Source organism: Sphaeramia orbicularis, chromosome 4 (genome assembly GCF_902148855.1).
Source record: "Sphaeramia orbicularis chromosome 4, fSphaOr1.1, whole genome shotgun sequence".
Classification (NCBI taxonomy): domain Eukaryota; kingdom Metazoa; phylum Chordata; class Actinopteri; order Kurtiformes; family Apogonidae; genus Sphaeramia; species Sphaeramia orbicularis.
In genome coordinates this window covers 56,116,859-56,135,224 of record NC_043960.1, presented here as the reverse complement: position 1 = coordinate 56,135,224, position 18,366 = coordinate 56,116,859, and the positions used below count along the sequence as shown (strand labels likewise).

Here is an 18,366-nt window from a genome sequence, read left to right as displayed (position 1 = left end):
GGTTAATGTGTTGGAATGAGCGTTTGTCAATTAATCCACCAGGGGATGCCACTCTGAATTAACCATACTGGACAAATACCACGAAGAAGAGTAAAGTTTTATGAAGAAGAAGAAGAAAGTCAGTAACAACAAGCCTGTAAACGGCAGAGGTAACACTAATGTGATACTAATGTCGATACTGATGAGGGTATTTGTCCTAAATCTGTCAGACGTTTTTCTCTAACTCACAGTCGCTCTTTGAACAGATCCTCTACCTCCATGGTTCTTGGTGGTACTGCTCTGAATTCTCCGTCTGGGTACAAATCCGCGAGCACCCAGAGAACAGACAGAATTATGTACAGAATGTAGGCAGTGTGGTGGACCCCTTGCCACCACCATGTTGTGTCTGTAGTTTTTGTTTCATGAGTTTTGTCAAATTACAGTTAATGATTACATCGCAGAGTTTAGCTGAAGTATTTTATTTAAACATTCTAATGTGGGTGCACACATATTAGTTATGTTTGAATTATTTACTTCCATTGTTCTTCAGTTGCAGACAAAAGACCAGACAAAGGGGCGTGGCTAGTACGTAAGACACGGGAAGGAACTAATGTGACAAGACTGAGGGGGGGGGGGGGGGGGGGGCACCGTATGTGTCTTTGTGATAATTTAGTTTAAATTCTTGGTTTAAATCACAATGGTTTCACACGGTTAGTACGTTGTGTCTAGTTATGATTATTTGTTTTTCATGTTATTTTGACTAAGTTAATGGTTGTGTTTAATTTCACAGTGTAAGGCCTCCCCCTTGTGTTTGATTTGGGTTAGTCCTTTTCTATTTAAGCCCGGCTTGGTTCTTTGTCTGGTTAGGTCCGTTTTTGTTCTGTTGCAGTTTGGTTTAGCTGACCTCAGTTGGGTCCATCTTTGTTCATTTTGTAAATTGACGTTTTTTGGAGCTTGTGTTAAATTTTTCTAACCTTATTAAATGATCATTTTTACTAATTTTACCACCTTTGTCCTGGTCCTTATGTTTGGTCCTCTACACAGAGGACGGACAGAATGCTCCGTCTGTATCTGTCTGTGTCTTTAACGTTACTTTTGCCACTGTCGTTTATTTTGTTAAATCTCCACACTGCTGACATTACTCCTCGGCCTCGTACCTGCTGCACTACAAGGTGAATGTCACACTACCATAAAGTGGTATCAGTATGTTTATATCGGAGCACTTTTACGAGTTGAAGTACATGTGCTCAGTATCGGACCGATACCTGATACTGGTATCGGCATTGGTGCATCCCTAGGATTTCTTAAAAGAGCAGAAAGTGGGAAGTAAACAATTAAAAACTGAGTTTTAATGAAAACTGCAGATCTGTATGTAAAAAGGGCCATCAGCGCCTTCACTGCTTTAGAAAACTGGCACACTTCCACATTGACCGAACCATTTTAACTTTGTTTTATCGTTCCTTTATTATCTCCGCCAAGGAGGTTATGTTTTTGTCGGCGTTGGTTTGTCTGTTTGTCTGTCTGTCTGTGTGCAAGATAACTCAAAGTTATGGATGGATTTGGATAAAAATTTCAGGAAATATTGATACTGGCACAAGAAACAAATTTTGGTGGTGATCAGGGGTGGGGGGGCCACTGATCTGCCTTGGTGGAGGTCTGCGCTCTACGAGTGCTTTTCTAGAAAAGATAGCGCAGACCTCCGCCGAGGCAGATCAGTGGCCCCCCCACCCCTGATTACCACCAAAATTTAATCATTTGTTCCTTGTGCCAGTATCAACAATTCCTGAAATTTTCATCCAAATCCGGGGCACTGATCTGCCTTGGCGGAGGTCTGCGCTCTCCGAGTGCTTCTAGTTTTAGTTATTTATTCTATTTCTTTGCTCTATTTATTGTTATTGTGACTTCAAAATTTTTAAATTTTATGTTCTTATCCTGTTTTTTTTTTATCCCATACTGATTTTATCTTCTCTGGGTTTTTATTGTGTTTTATTGCATTTTGTTTTTATTTATTTGATCTTATTTATTTATTTTATTTTTTTACTTATCCATGCTGCTGTACTGATGAATGGTGGAACACTGGACACTTTTTGTCCTGTCTGTTTGTCCTGTCTGGAAGCTCCACCAAGTACCCGTCTAACATGTTCAATGTATGTCTTGCTGTAATGCCAAAGCAATCACCTCGACTGCAAAACAAATCTACCCACGGGTACAAATAAAGTAACCTTGACCTTAAAAACAGCTGATCCTTGGAATGTGAAGGAACCACCCTTAGGAGGTCGGACATCAGAGTACTGGGGACAAATCTAGTTGTGGTAATCTGATTTCTCATAATCAGATTACCCTGTTATTGGATAAAATCGATCACATGATCCTGTTTACATGATCAATAATAATCTGATAACTGCAGAAATAACATAATGACCAGAGTATTGGTGTGAATGTAAACGGGCTCAGTGTATTCAGAATTATGGGATGGATGGAGTTACTCAGAACAGGAGTAAAGATACAAGCAATGTTTAAACCTTCACATTGTTCTACAAAAGGATACGAGAAGGTCCAGGATGATACCGGACACTGCTGACAACAACCACGGCATGACCCGCAGAAGAAAAGCATAGTGAGTGTCAGAGAGCAGGATGGCAGCGGCGTAGAAGGCACCGGACAGTGAACGCATCACCACCGACACAGCATGGGCCCTGGGCAGCGTATGGCCCTGGGACTGCATGGAAACAAGCAACAGAACAGCCTTTGAAATGATGATACTAGACTTCTGGAAAGAAACAACCAAACAAAACCAACACTTACTGCTCTGTGGAGTGTAGGGAACCTGGAAGTACAGGCGATTACAAAGGACAGGATGCCAAGAGTGTAACCAAGGATATCAGAACGGGCCTGTTGGAAGAACATTTCAAACAGTAAGAGATGAAGGTGTTCAGAAAAAAGATCAATACTTGTGCCGTCATATTTGTTCTTAAACATCAAACACAGGAGGTTTGGGGGAACTTGCAGATATCTTTTTATTTTTTTTTTTATGTTTTAAACTTTGTTGTTGAGATTGTGTTTTTTGATCCAGATCTTTTTATTGAAGTTTTCTCAGTATAACACAAGTGTAGAGCTGGATACAGAAATCTGAAGTAAACATGGGTGTTTATCAGTCGCAGCTAGCACCATAGAAAAACAGAACAAAACAAAGCAAAACAGAGTAAACACCAGACTGTACATAAAATAATCCCTCCTCAGTCATTGCCAGTGCACTAGACATAATGAAGGACCACTCACAACAGAAACCTGCGCTAGGAGTAATGCTGTGTTCCAGGCCGGTTTTTGAGCCCGTAAGTCACGACTTCAAACCACAACTCACGACTTTGTAGCGTTCCAGGCAAGTCATGCCAAACTGCCTGAGCGCAAGGAATTCTGGTAGCTAGATGTAAACAAACCAGCATGGTGGACCGTACGTTATACTCATTTACAATCATTTCTATCACCAAAGGTGTTTGTTCTTTGCTTATTTGAGGGAAACAGAGGAGGAAAAAACGGCGCAAACGTATTTGGTGTTAATTTATTCTTGCACTCAGTGGACTGAAAACTAGCTAACACTAGAGCAGCTGCTGATTATGCTGAACATTAGCAGATAAATGTCAAAGCAATACCTTGTTTTAATACACAATTTGTGTAAAATCCACATCCATGGGGGCCGCCATTGCTACGTGATGTCAGAAGTCGGACCTGGGAGTACATGGATCTAGTACGAGTTCACGGATGGAAGTCACAGGTTTGACTGACATTCCAGTGCATTTTCACCGGTAGAACGTTGGAAAACACGAGTTACGCATTGTCTGGAATGCAGCATAAGTACGAAGTGCGCAGCGCTGTTAAACTGCACTTAAACATCAAGTGTTTACAGGGCCTGGAATGTTTTTAGGACAAGACCCCACACTTTCTGGAATTTCCCATTTGATTGTTGAAGTGAGTATCTAAGTTTCTCCAGTGTTAAAGCAGGACATAATGTCTTCCAGCCACTGTGCATGAGTGTGTGTGTGTGTGTGTGTGTGTGTGTGTGTGTGGGGGGGGGGGGGGGGGGGGGGGGTATACCTCCACCTGAGCAGGATTACTCGTCGGGCCAGTAGGGTGTCAAAAGATCAAATGTGTTGTTTTTCTGTAGGTAACTTATCTTGACCCTCCACGACCCCAAATAGAGCAGTCCAGGGTTTGGTTCTAGTTTGATGTTTAACAGCCGAGAAAGTACATGAAAGATTTCCCTCCAATATTTGTTAATGCTTGAACAGGACCAGTACATGTGGATGAGAGAAGCCCCCCCATGTTTGCATTTGACACAGTATGGACTAATATCAGGGTATGTGGAAGACAGGTTTGCTTTTGAGATATGAGCCCTGTGTAGAGGTTGTGTTCTGACCAGACTGATCTCATGACATTGCATTGTATGTGATGCCAGTTTATTGCATTTGGCGTGCTTTACATATGCATTTTCATCCTTTTGCGTGTTATTTAACATCATTTGATAGCATGTCAATGCGCTAGCCAGTAATCGCACTAATCGCTAACCCTAAACCTAACCCTAACCTTAAACCTAACACTAGCCATTAATCATGCTAATGGTGTGCTATTTTACACGGGGTAAATATACACGCTGAAAGCTTATAATGCGTACAGAAAACATGCCAATTAAAAGTGTCGTGTTTTCTGTATGCAGTTCATGATACCACATTGGTTTTGACACAGAGAGGGGCACTTGACTCTGTAGACGTCCACAGGTACTCGAGGTGAACTCACTGTGGACCCAAATAAGTGGACATGTGCTGGGCACGTCTGTGCAAAACTTGACTTTTATGACTGTGCAGACTCCACATATGCGTAGTCGGTGTCACCCAATAGACTGTTCAGTGGGAAGTCTTAACATTGACCTGTTTTAAATGTGACCCTAAGCTGATACAACCTGATTGGTCCGCTCAACTATGAAACCTCAAACGTCTGTGGACAGTATACGCAGAGTCCACACCACTCACAGTACGTCCAACTCTGGGAGCCTTTACAAGGTACCAGGGTTCAGTGAATCTACTGAAAACCTACAGAAGTGTTCAGATTTGAATATGGAAATGCTCCTGCATCGTCTTAACCCTCCTATTATCCTTGGGGTCATTTTGACTCCATTCAGTTTTTATCATTCAAAAAAAATAATAGTTGACTTTTTTTTTTTTTTTGCTTTATATTTCATGACTTTTTCTAATTTGATGGAGAAAACTGATGAAACATAAAACGATCCTGATGATATTTGTTCAATGTGCTAAACACATTCTGCAGGCACTGGTGTTCCTCTGGGGTCAGTTTTAGGCCCAGCTGTTTTATCTGTGTATGTGTGTGTGTGTGTGTGTGTGTGTGTGTGTGTGTGTGTGTGTGTGTTGTACTGGAACTTTAGCTTCTTTATCTGATTCCCTTCTTTGTTCCCGTATCCTTTCCTGACTACCCTTCCCCACTGCATGCTAACTTTCCTGAATACCCCCCACTGCACGCTAATTTTCCCATATCCCACTACTGTGTGTGTAAATTTTCTTGCAAGGTAACAAAAGGTGACTGATTGTCAAAGCCTTGAGTTCATCATTCAATCAAAAGGCCCTTTGAGGAGACTGGAGGTGTCACTTGCAAACGCGATTCACCCTGTAAAAGGGTGGACCTTGTGAGAAGCTCTTGGTCTTTTCTTCACAATTGCCGCTCGTGTGCAGAACGGACCTTTCTTTGCAAAGAAATAAAATCTTGTCGGCCGGAAGAAGTCTCTATTTCATTATTCACCAGCAGCAGAGCAAAATTTCCATTAACAGTGTACGTGTGTGTATGTGTGTGTCTGTGTGTGTATGCATGTATGTGTGTGTGTGTGTGTGTGTGTGTGTGTGTGTATGCATGTGTATGTATGTATGTATGTATGTATGTGTGTGTGTGTGTGTGTGTGTGTGTGTGTGTGCGTGTGTGTGTGTGCGTCCTAACATTCCCACACCAGTTGATCCTTTTGAGTTGATCCATAAAAACGGGGTGGGGGGGCTGAAAACAACTATTCCCACCAGAACTGTCATCTTTCTGTTGGTGTGAACATGTGGGAAACAACTGGACTAGTGAACTCCTCCAAAATGAGGAAGTCTATGTTTTTTGTTTTTTTTTTTAATGGTTTTATGAAGAGCTGGACTCATGCCTTTCTGTCCTGACCTGGGGCACCGCTACTAATGTGGACCCCATGAAAGGTAAACGTTGTGGGCCCTTCAGAAAACAAATTATCTACAAATCTGTCGTCGGGGCAGGAGTGGTGGTGGGGGGGGGGTGGTGGAGGTGGTATGTCCATAGTGTAAGGACAGGAGGTACAGGGGTGCGTTTCATTAGTGCCATAACAACTGAAACTGGTGTGAAAACAAAAGTAAAACTTTGGACATCCACCTCCCGGCTTCTCTGCCTATCTTTTACTGCGAAGCTTACAAAAAAATTTCACAACTTCCAACCTATATCCACTGGGGCCACTGGAAATGCTGGAGCCCATGAATTTGTCATGTTTACCCCCCCTTTACAGCACCCCAGGGTGGGACACACTCTTAGGACGTCTACCTTGTTGTTGAGGGGAGAAGAAGGACCATCATTTTCCATTTTTGGTGCTAATGTGACATGGGGGAGGAGGAAACAAAATTCTTATGTATTCAACAAATAAACAAAGTGGCCAACACAAAAACTTGGTTAACATTTAGTGTGTGTGTTGGTAACATTTGAGGATAATAGGGTTAAATATACAGCATGAAAAAACATTAGGTAAAGTAAGAAGTTCCAAAGAGCTCAGTGGACACTAAATATGTTGAGTATTAGGGATGCACCGATCTGATACGAGTATCGGGCATCAGCTCCGATATTCAGTGTGTGTACTTGTATTCGTACTCGTAAAAGTAATCCAATACAAATGCACCGATACCACTTATGGCTGTGTGACATTCCCAGTTCAGTGCAGCAGGTACGAGGAGGAGGAATAATGTGTGTGGAGTGTGAAGAGTGTGGAGATTTAACTAAATAAATGACAGTGATAAAAGTAACGCTGACTGCAAGTAACATTAAAGACACAGATACGGACGCAGCGTTCTGTCCGTCCTCTGCGTACATTCCATCCATTTTCCAGGTGTTGGCAGATGCGTACCCAGACGGAGAATACCAGCGGAACCGTGGAGGTAGAAGATCTGTTCAAAGAGCCACTGTGTGAGTTAGAGAAAAACTACTGACACATTTAGGACAGCTACTCAGGGCTGGGCCGGTTTACATCCTACTGATAATACTATGGGGCTACGGAGTGGTGCGGACCGCCGCTAGCGGAAGTGAAAACGAAGCTTATCACTCATTTCTCTTTTCTCTACCTGCTGAAGCTGAGCTTTTAAACCTTACCAGCAAAAACGCTGCAATATTAGTATCACAGTAGTGTTACCTCTGTTGTCTCCATGTTTGTTTTTACTGACTTTCTTCTTCTCAAAAAACTTTACTCTTTTTCGTGGTATTTGTCCAGTATGGTTAATTCAGAGCAGCGCCCCCTGGTGGATTAATTGAGAAATGCTCATTCCAACACAATAAATGTCAGTAGCAGCACTTTGTTCCAGTCAGACTAATGACAACGACAATAAAGCACATTTACAAAAGGAACTAAGAACTGGAATGGGATTATTAAGTACTCATATCGGTACTTGGTATCGGCAAGTACTCAAATGTAAGTACTCGTACTCGGTCTGGAAAAAAGTGGTATCAGTCCATCCCTATTGAGTACATTACATTATGTATGAGTAAGGACTAAATGGACGTCACATGGTTTCCAACTGTGCCTGAGTCATGTGACCAAAGGCAGTTTAGTCCAGACTTACTTCAGGGCTGACAGAGAACAGTCTCCTCTGGACAGGAAGTGAAACGTCTGCAGAGCTCTGACCCACTCCAGCCCTGAGGAAGCCTCCGCCCAGCACCATCAGGACAGACACCGAAAGGACGCACTGTCTCCTTCGTCTCCTCCTCATCCTCAGCACCCGTCCTGATGGAGCACAACAGGTTCTCTGTGAAAAACAGTTGACTCCTCCCACATTCATTTGTATAGTTATCTCTGTAGGCTCTCTGATAAGGCTCCATGCCACTGGTCTGAAGGGTGGAACCAGCTGTTTATTTACTCCACTACCACAGATCATGTCCACTCAGAAGGGAAATGTTTAAGTGGGAGGTTTTAGGCATTTCTGGACAAAAATCCCATAATTAGAACAATTCCAAAATCCAAGAAGTTGTGTCAGTTAGCTTTAGCCTGGATGGAAAAGTGCAATTCAGTGAAGCCAGACATACATTATTCTGACAAACATGCATTCACAGCAGACCTACTGTAACACTTTTGTGGAGGTGGGGGTAAGAGAAGTAGCACTTTCCATGGAGACCCCACCTCTTTAACCTCCACCTGAGAACATATGTTAAAGGTCCTGAACAGAGAATCTGTTTACAGTGGATTACAGCGACACCTTTGGCCTGAATCATTGGTGTTTTTAAAGGACACAGACTCCGTTTCCCATGAGCACTAGCTCCTACTGTCATAAGGGCAGAACTGTGTCCAAGGCGTTTTGAAGTTAATGACTGAAGAGTGGATCCTCTTTCCAACTCTGCATTTCTTTTTTCCACACAGTAACTTTCAGGTGCAAAGTGACGTTTGAAACGAGACAACAAACAAACTTCATAAAGTCCGTTTGTGTCGTAGTTTAGTAACTGGAGTGAAAACCAGAGTGAAACCAAACTGTTAGTACGACTCCTGCTTCTATGTGTGTTCTCCTCTGGAGCTCCTCAGTGTTCCTCACAGACCGCTGTTTCACACGTGTCCCAATAATCTCCATTTGCTGTAGCTTTAACCCACAGTATTCAGTCCTTTTCCTAAATGCCTTCAGTCCTTCTTCTTCTTCCTCATTGTGCATTAGTTCAGTCCAGCTCTAGCTGCTTCAGCCTTCTGCATTCACAGTATTCTACTGGTAGAATGGTCTGGTTCCTGAAGGACAGTTTCCTATCCAGGCCCCGGCATGAACATTCAACTTCATCCAGAACCATTTCAGTGGGACCTTCCAAAGCCCTTAGTTTGGACTGAACCAATGCTCCAAATCCAACAGATGAGCCCCGTCACAGAGCTAGCCCTGTGGCTAACACACAAGTGTTTACCAAGTGTTGGACTGAGCTACCAACAGACACTAGAGTACAATCCAATGTTCCAATGCATCTGAGTGAAGAACAGAAGCATTCTATACCTGTGGAGAAGGAAGAGGGACAACTGCAGCTCTGCTTTCATTCCTTTAACTCTATCCTTAGTTCTATCCATAGGTTCAATGCACAGGTTTCCCTCTGTTTCAGTCTGGGCTCGTTCACTCTACCCTTTAGTTTTCTGTTTCTTTCTGCCAGTCCAGCTCCAGTTCCAGTGTCCACCATTACAACTAAACAAATCCAACTAATCCTTTTGTTTAGTTAAAAGGACAGATCTGACTCCTCACTCGTTCATCTTACTTCTTTTACTAAACTCTGCCGGTCGGTGTGTTGTTGTCATAGTGACATAAGTCTGCTGTAAATCAGTCCAGTCTTGTCCGACCCGACCAGGGAAGATGGAAATAGCATTTGGAAATAACCTGTTTTGGTGAAGATAATCTCATTTTAAACTGTGGACTACAATCAGACAGATACATAAGAATGAGACTTTTTACAGATCACACAGAAAGTCTGTTCAGGACGTTTAACACCAGAGGCAGTAGCTGCTGAAACACTCCTCAGTGGTACATCTGTATGTTCACCATAAATGAAGCAGGATCATGTTTGATCCTCTATCACTGTAGCCTTAGAGTCTGTAGACTACAGATCCACCATAGATGTTTTTCATACCGATACAATAACCTCCTGCTTCTCATAACTGATCCCAAACCCCAACAGTTCCCATTCTTCCAGTTGTTTTCTTCTTTCCAGTCAGTGCTAAACTCCGTTAACAGTCCATTAAAGGCTTCTGCAGAACCTAAACCTGTGTTTGCTTCAAACGGACAATAGTCCAAGGGGTTTCAGTTCTATTTATGTCACAGACAGAATTTGGTGATGATCAACCGCTGTTCTCACACATTCAGCTCCGTTCAGCTTGTTCTCTATAATGTGTCCCTATGGAGAGGACAAGGCTGAACGAGGACCACATCTGTTAAACTGGGGGTGGGATTTTGGCAGAGGTGAAAGTGGGCGTGGCTACAGATGTCCACACCTACTTTGGTGCAGATTGATCACTGTTCTGGGGCATTAAGCTACGATCAGCTGTTGGGACGTTCAGTGTTTTTGAATGTCCCTCCTCTTCTGCTGCTGTAGAACCAAAACAACCACTGGGTCTGATGGGTCTGGATCTACCTCTGGGTCTGGATCTACCTCTGGGTCTGGATCTACCTCTGGGTCTGGATCTACCTCTGGGTCTTACAGCTGTACCAGACTAAGGAACTGGAAACCCTTTGACAAACAATGGACTGATCCGCTCTTCTTCTCCTTCTTCTTCTCCTTCTCCTTCTTCATTTTTATGGCAGTTGCCAAGGCAACAATGTGCACTGTGTACTGGTGAAATGCACCAAATCTAAGCACTTTAGATGCATTATTATGGGCTGTATTTATGGGTGAAACCTTTAATAATCAGAATTATCTGAATGACGTCATTTTTTTCGATATCTGATAATTATCGGTGCCGATACTTCCTGTGCGTCCCTAAAGTACACCTTAACCAGTAGGATCCTGCAGGATTCTGTTCTCCAACATGAATGTGTGGTCCCCGTCCACTGCTAAGTCTATTTACTCATCTATTTAAACCGTCTAAACCAGGATCCACAGTGTGTCTAGAGTAAACAAACCCATAAACTGACACCAGTGGAGAACAGTAGTGTCAGGTCCACGAAGACAGACTGAAGAGTGTCCAGGCAGACGGTGGACACAGTGAACATCCATCCATCCATCCATCCTTCCCTCCCTCCCTCCATCCATTCTTCCTTCATCCTTGTTTCCTTCCTTCCATCTTTCTTTCTTTCTTTCTTTCTTTCTTTCTTTCTTTCTTTCTTTCTTTCTTTCTTTCTGCCTTCTTTCCATCCATCCATCCATCCATCCCTCCATCCATTCTTCCTTCATCCTTGTTTCCTTTCTTTCTTTCTTTCTTTCTTTCTTACTTTCTTTCTTTCTTTCTTTCTTTCTTTCTGCCTTCTTTCCATCCATCCATCCATCCCTCCATCCATTCTTCCTTCATCCTTGTTTCCTTTCTTTCTTTCTTTCTTTCTTTACCCCATGTGGACTCCTTTTCTCTCAGATGCTCCAGGTCTAAACTTCCCTGCTGTTCCTGATTGGTCACTTTTGTCATGTGTCCTCACACATGTGACCGTTCGTCCACTGGACTGGACTGAGCTAACCCCAGTTTACTCCTGAACATACAGATGTTATCTACACGGACCCTCCTACATCAGACCGGATCACTGTACCCTTTAATGTCCAGGTCCTGTTTGTTGTCTGTTTTCTTCTTTGCTGAGGTCACATAGGTTACTGACTTTAAATCTTTTCATATATGAAGGCATGTTGTGTACATATAACCTGTGACTGAAATAAACTCAATAAAAAAAGTTGGGGAAAAAAAAAGCTCATATTCCAACTGTTGTGAGAGACTGCACAGCATCTGGTCCTGTGGTCCACAAACTGAGACCATGGCCCACATTTAGAGGAGAGGAAATGAGTTCAAATTAACGAATGTCAGGTTTAATGTAAATCCAAAATTACTTCAAATTTTAACAGGATTTTCAGAAAATGTGAAAAACAAAAAGCCCATTTCTTTTTCTATCCTTTGCTGTTAAATTAAACTCCGCTCACAGCACGTTTTAATGCACAGTTTGGATTTTCAGGCGAAATCTGATTTTTTTTTGTGTTGGTTCATATTCCACATTAAATGCGACTTTTATCAGTTTTGAGTCTGAACTGAATGTGACCCTGAAGTGATCCACATGCACTAAAGAGGTCCTGAAGTGACCCACATGCACTAAAGAGGTCCTGAAGTGATCCACATGCACTAAAGAGGTCCTGAAGTGACCCACATGCACTAAAGAGGTCCTGAAGTGACCCGCATGCACTAAAGAGGTCCTGATGGAATACGTGACCACGCAAACACACACTGTGTTTACAGAAGGAAATATGGTTTTCCTCCTCCTGGGACCAACAACTGGGACGTTAGTTGCATTTCAGTGACGTAAAGGTCGGATAAATGTGACCTGGACGTTCAGACTGAAGTCACACTGGAAAATATCAGATCTGGATCAGATTTAGGACCACATATGAAAGTGGTCTGGGTCAGATTTAGGACCACATATGAAAGTGGTCCAGGTTGGATTTAGGACCACATATGAAAGCGGTCTGGGTCAGATTTAGGACCACATATGAAAGCGGTCTGGGTCAGATTTAGGACCACATATGAAAACGGTCTGGGTCAGATTTAGGACCACATATGAAAACGGTCTGGGTCAGATTTAGGACCACATATGAAAGTGGTCTGGGTCGGATTTAGGACCACATATGAAAGTGGTCTGGGTCAGATTTAGGACCACATATGAAAGTGGTCTGGGTCAGATTAGTGCTGTTCAGACTGTCTGTAACAGATCAGATCCAGGTCACATATGACCACATTTACCTGCAGTCTGAACAGAGCCTTAGAGTCAGTGTTGTGAAGGTTCTTTTAGAAAAGGAAAACATTACAGATCATATGTTACTCCGTTCATGTACCTTCAAACGTTCGGTTACTGTTTCTGTATTATTTTCTAACAGACATTTGAAATAAGACAGTAATGCTGAAAAGCCCTTAGTGTTTCTAGGCCTTTTCTCATATATCAGAGAAAACACTGTTGGTTTAAACCGTTCATTTTGCTGATTTAGTACTTGTTTTGTTAAATGTTTATTTTTTATTATCATTATTATTATTATTATTATTATTATTATTATTATTATTATTATTATTATTATTGAATACATATTATACTCATTTGGTGTATTCAGTTTATATGTGGTTCCTTTTTGCCAATTTTTAAAATAAAATATACCACATAACTTAAATCCCAGTTCTTATTCAACTTTTGTACTCAGTGTATTTGCAGCAGCAGAAATCGTGCAGATAAATGTGAGTTTTTGATCAACAGTCTGCTCTAATGTCATCTGTGGATCCTACCTCAGCACTGCTAACATGGACCAAACAGCCTTGTGTTCTCGTTCAAAGGACCACATTTGCATTGTTCTTTGGACAAGGTTGAAACTTTGCGTATCATTATTGTGATATTATTGAGAAAAAAATATTGTGGAATAAATGTATACCTTTCATGCAGTGTCTTGTGTTGAATTTATCGGCAAAATTGTGTTGTTCCAGAATATAACATCAAAAAATGTGTCTGACTTGTCCTTGTGTGACTTTTTGCATGATGTTTGCTGAAAAGTGGGCAAAAATTACCCTTTTTCAGTGACAAATAATTTGAAAACCCATATTAATCCTGTTGCTGCTTGTACATTTTCACTGAACTTGCTTCTTTTGAACCTTAGAAGCAGAGCTGATGGTCTGGCCTTTTGAATGAGGATCAGTTTCAGTGATTTCAGTTAATAATGACGTCAGATCAGCCAGTTCCTCAGAAGACGTCCTCTGACAATTTTGTTTGGATTTTTTGGTTTCTAGGTAAGAATTGGACTTATAATTCTTTATGTAGAGTTGATATTATCATAAATCTGTATGTATTATACACCATTCTCTTTCTTTTTCTGTTGTGAATAAAGCATTACCCAACAATTAAGTCTATTCTAATATTAGATCAGTCAAATCATTACTTTTACTAACCCTACCCCCATCAGTTTTTAGTTTGTGAAAAAATACAGACCATTGTGAAAAAAAAAAAAAAACTTGCATTCATTCAATTTTCAACATCTAGCCTCCAAAATTTAATCAATTACGCCCACCTACATGGGCTACAATTAGTTTAGATTATTTAGGCTCATTTACTTTCCTAAAGTGAGATCAAGTTTTTTTTACAACCAAATTTTCATGTTGGTTTTTGAAACTGCCACCAATTTGTTAGATTTGGACTTGCTCTGTCAATGATGAAGCCAATGTAAGCAGCCACAATCACTTCAGGAAGGCTTCTATATGTCAGTTTAGAGTTCAACTAATAAAACAACTCTTACATGTTATGGAATAATGCCTAAATGATATATTTTTTTTAATTTCAGACTGACTGAATAGGGCTAAGATGCCCAGACCAAAGCCATCCAGGGGTGGAGGAAGGAAGGCCTCCTGGGAGGATTCACAGTTCACAGATGAAGAGAAGAAAGCATGTTAGGTTTGATTTTGGACAGAAATTAAATGGTTAAGTCCAGTAGTGCATAGGCCAAATTTCATGTTTTTTTGTTTCAACCTTGTGTCAAGAAAGGCTCAGTGATTTGAAAACCACAAAAGATTTTGCATAAATGATTTCAGATTCAGATTCCTGAGAAAATTTGACCCTAAACTGATATATTTTCAGTCCATAACCAAGAACTTGAATTTTTACCCTTAATGTCACTAAAATGCAACTCAAACCTTGAACCTTGTCTTTGTGTCTTTTGTGTTCATGCTGTGTTACCTTCCTCAGAGTTCCAGCACAGACACACGGGCAGACAACAGCTGAGGAACGCCACTGCGTCCAGGGAGGCAGCGAAAGCGGCCCACACCACCTACAGAGGAAACACTGCATGAGCACTGGAGCCGTGGGCCATGGTCCACCAACACTGGAGCCGTGGGCCATGGTCCACCAACACTGGAGCCGTGGGCCATGGTCCACCAACACTGGAGCCGTGGGCCATGGTCCACGAACACTGGAGCTGTGGGCCATGGTCCACGAACACTGGAGCTGTGGGCCATGGTCCACCAACACTGGAGCCGTGGGCCATGGTCCACCAACACTGGAGCTGTGGGCCATGGTCCACGAACACTGGAGCTGTGGGCCATGGTCCACCAACACTGGAGCCGTGGGCCATGGTCCACCAACACTGGAGCCGTGGGCCATGGTCCACCAACACTGGAGCTGTGGGCCATGGTCCACGAACACTGGAGCCGTGGGCCATGGTCCACCAACACTGGAGCCGTGGGCCATGGTCCACCAACACTGGAGCTGTGGGCCATGGTCCACGAACACTGGAGCCGTGGGCCATGGTCCACGAACACTGGAGCCGTGGGCCATGGTCCACCAACACTGGAGCCGTGGGCCATGGTCCACGAACACTGGAGCCGTGGGCCATGGTCCACCAACACTGGAGCCGTGGGCCATGGTCCACCAACACTGGAGCCGTGGGCCATGGTCCACCAACACTGGAGCCGTGGGCCATGGTCCACCAACACTGGAGCCGTGGGCCATGGTCCACGAACACTGGAGCCGTGGGCCATGGTCCACCAACACTGGAGCCGTGGGCCATGGTCCACCAACACTGGAGCTGTGGGCCATGGTCCACCAACACTGGAGCCGTGGGCCATGGTCCACCAACACTGGAGCCGTGGGCCATGGTCCACGAACACTGGAGCCGTGGGCCATGGTCCACGAACACTGGAGCCGTGGGCCATGGTCCACCAACACTGGAGCCGTGGGCCATGGTCCACGAACACTGGAGCCGTGGGCCATGGTCCACGAACACTGGAGCTGTGGGCCATGGTCCACCAACACTGGAGCTGTGGGCCATGGTCCACCAACACTGGAGCCGTGGGCCATGGTCCACCAACACTGGAGCCGTGGGCCATGGTCCACCAACACTGGAGCCGTGGGCCATGGTCCATGGTCCTGGTGCTGCCAAAGCCCTCCAGGGGGTCCACTGGGTCACCTGGATCTGCAGCTGCCTGGACAGGACGGCCCCAGTGGAAGCACACAGATGCCCCAGGAGTCTGTAGAGAGCAGTCAGAGCCCCCCTGGGACCCGACCCTGGACCTGACCCCGGGCCCGGACCCAGCCCCGCACTGCAAAAAAAAAAAAAAAAGGAATATCTGACTTAGATCAACTGACTTGAATTTGGAATGTGGACCAGATCAAACTGAAGTGAACATCAGTGTCAAAAATGAAAGTTTCTCCGATCATTTCTAAAATAGGCTCATATTTTAACTTAAGAACTCTAGAACTATAATAATATTTGTTCAGACTCATATGTAAATGCACTTTAAACTTTCATATTGTGGCAGTACTTCCTCAGACCTGTTCATACATGTATTAAACACAGATCAGTTATTGAGTCTAAACACAGACACTACTGAACAGGACATGGGTCCACGTGGCACCGCTGGATCTGGACCATATTTATCTTGAAAGATCATTTTTTAGATTGATTTACTTATTCACTCTTAATCTTGTGGAGATTATTTAACACTGAATTACCCCACTGAGATAGTACAACTAAATGTAAACAATATTTATAATAAAACCAGCTCCAGTGTTGGAGGCTGAGTATGGAGGACACAGGAACTGTTTACCCTAAACACACTTTTACTTGTTTTATGTAGTTTATACTGTATATATGTACAACAGATTAAAAAAAACTTACTATGAACACTTGACACAAGTATATTCTGCTTAAAATAAGAATGTTTTGACTCTAAAATCCTTAGATAATATTTTCTTATTTTAATAAAACTCGATAAGTGTAATTTTCTTAACCTCCTCAGACCCAGCTATGGGTTTTCTGTCCACATGTGGACGAGAGTTTCACAACTTTAAACAAAAAAACACCACAAAGGACATTCCATAAAATGTTAAAAGCTGCATCTGAAAAAACTGTTGCATCATGATGTTTCCAATATAAGCACTTATAGGCACTTTTTAACAAAAAACAACAAAAACTCCTCATACCTGCACCTGTGACACATGAGCCTTCATCAACCAGCTACAAATTTACACAGAACTGTCACTGAAAACACACTGAAGTAAATACTGAGTGAAACTGATGTGAATGAATATTTTATACACATGGAGTTATAAATATGCTTTTTTTTTTTTTTTTTACTGTTTTAGTTTTTGTTAATGTCTGTTTTTTATAATATACAGATGAAGTTATAAATATGCATTTTTTTTAAATGTTTTTTTTTTTTTAAAGTTTTAGTTTTTATTAATGTCTGTTTTTTTTTTTAATGATATACAGATAGAGTTATAAATATGCATTTTTTTATGTTTTAGTTTTTATTAATGTGTTTTTTCAATGATATACAGATGGAGTTGTAAATATGCTTTTTTTTTTTTTACATTTATTTTTTTAATGTTCTATAGTTTTTATGAATGTCTGTTTTTTTTTAATGCTAACATCAGCCTGATCATGGACTACAGGTGGAAACTGGCACTAGTGCCAGAACCTGGTACCCTACATCTGTCCTTTTAAAGGTTAATGTACACGGTGCATTGTCCCTGTCTAAATAAATAAATACAATGAAAAGCCAAAACCACTTACAGCCCAGAGGACAGGAGTAAGAACAGAGCAGACACACAGCTGAGAGCCACGGGGGGGCACAGTGGGTCTGAGGCCTGGGTCCCACAGGGGCCTAAAGCGGGTCCATGTGGGCCAAAGGAGCCGGAGTCCTGCTCCTCGGACTTCAGAGCACTTCCCCCCCACATCCGGACTGAAAAACCTGCAGAAGAACAGCTGAACCACAGCCCAGACCAGGAGGACTGACGTGGACCTGCTCCACCGGAGTCCACCGGCGAACAGAGGATTAAAGAGGACCGGAGGGACATGAGGGGAGGGGCTAACCTGTGGGAGGGGCCAACCTGTGGGCGGGGCTCACCTGCACTGTAGGCTATAACTTAACCCTTTCATGCATGAATTATTGAAAAAAAAAAAAAAAAAAAAGGGATTTGGATTTTTTTTTTTTAGGTTGATTTTATTTTTCAAAATTCAGCTAAAGTTGAAATGCATTTTTGATTTTTTTTTTTCAAACTATAGTTTTATTAAGAAGATATTGAACCTCCTCCGACCCAGGAAAGGACAAGTTTGGGCTTTTTTTAATTCAATAATTGTCTGGAAACATTGAAAACATCATGATGCAACAATTTTTTCAGATGCATTTTTAAAAAATTTGATGGAATGTCCTTTAAAGTGGACTTTTTTTTTTTTTTTTTTTAACTTTTGTCTAAATCTGTGAACCTCTTGTCCAATGGTGAACAGTAAACCCATGTGTGGGTCTGAGGAGGTTCAGTGTAGCAGATCCCAGATCAGTCCACATTCTCCAACTCAGATGATCCTTTAGTTCATTTGTGTCTGAGGGTCTGCACCAGGGGTGGGCGACCCTGGTCCTGGAGAGCCACGATCCTGCATGGTTTAGATGTTTTCCTC

The 18,366-nt window shown here is 42.5% G+C and overlaps 1 protein-coding gene across 1 annotated transcript in view; it reads right to left on the bottom strand.

Annotated features, from left to right (window-relative positions):
* The window catches only part of tmem44 (transmembrane protein 44), a 28,070-nt gene extending 10,422 nt beyond the window's left edge, over window positions 1-17,648 (bottom strand). Inside the window, exons 1-6 of the mRNA XM_030131633.1 lie at window positions 17,485-17,648; window positions 15,877-16,009; window positions 14,649-14,739; window positions 7,866-8,026; window positions 2,785-2,871; window positions 2,528-2,698 (exon numbers count right to left, since the gene is read on the bottom strand). Of these exons, the coding sequence (XP_029987493.1) occupies window positions 2,528-2,698; window positions 2,785-2,871; window positions 7,866-8,026; window positions 14,649-14,739; window positions 15,877-16,009; window positions 17,485-17,648 (807 nt within the window). The remainder of the gene's footprint in view (window positions 1-2,527; window positions 2,699-2,784; window positions 2,872-7,865; window positions 8,027-14,648; window positions 14,740-15,876; window positions 16,010-17,484) is intronic.
* Window positions 17,649-18,366: the final 718 nt, after the last annotated feature.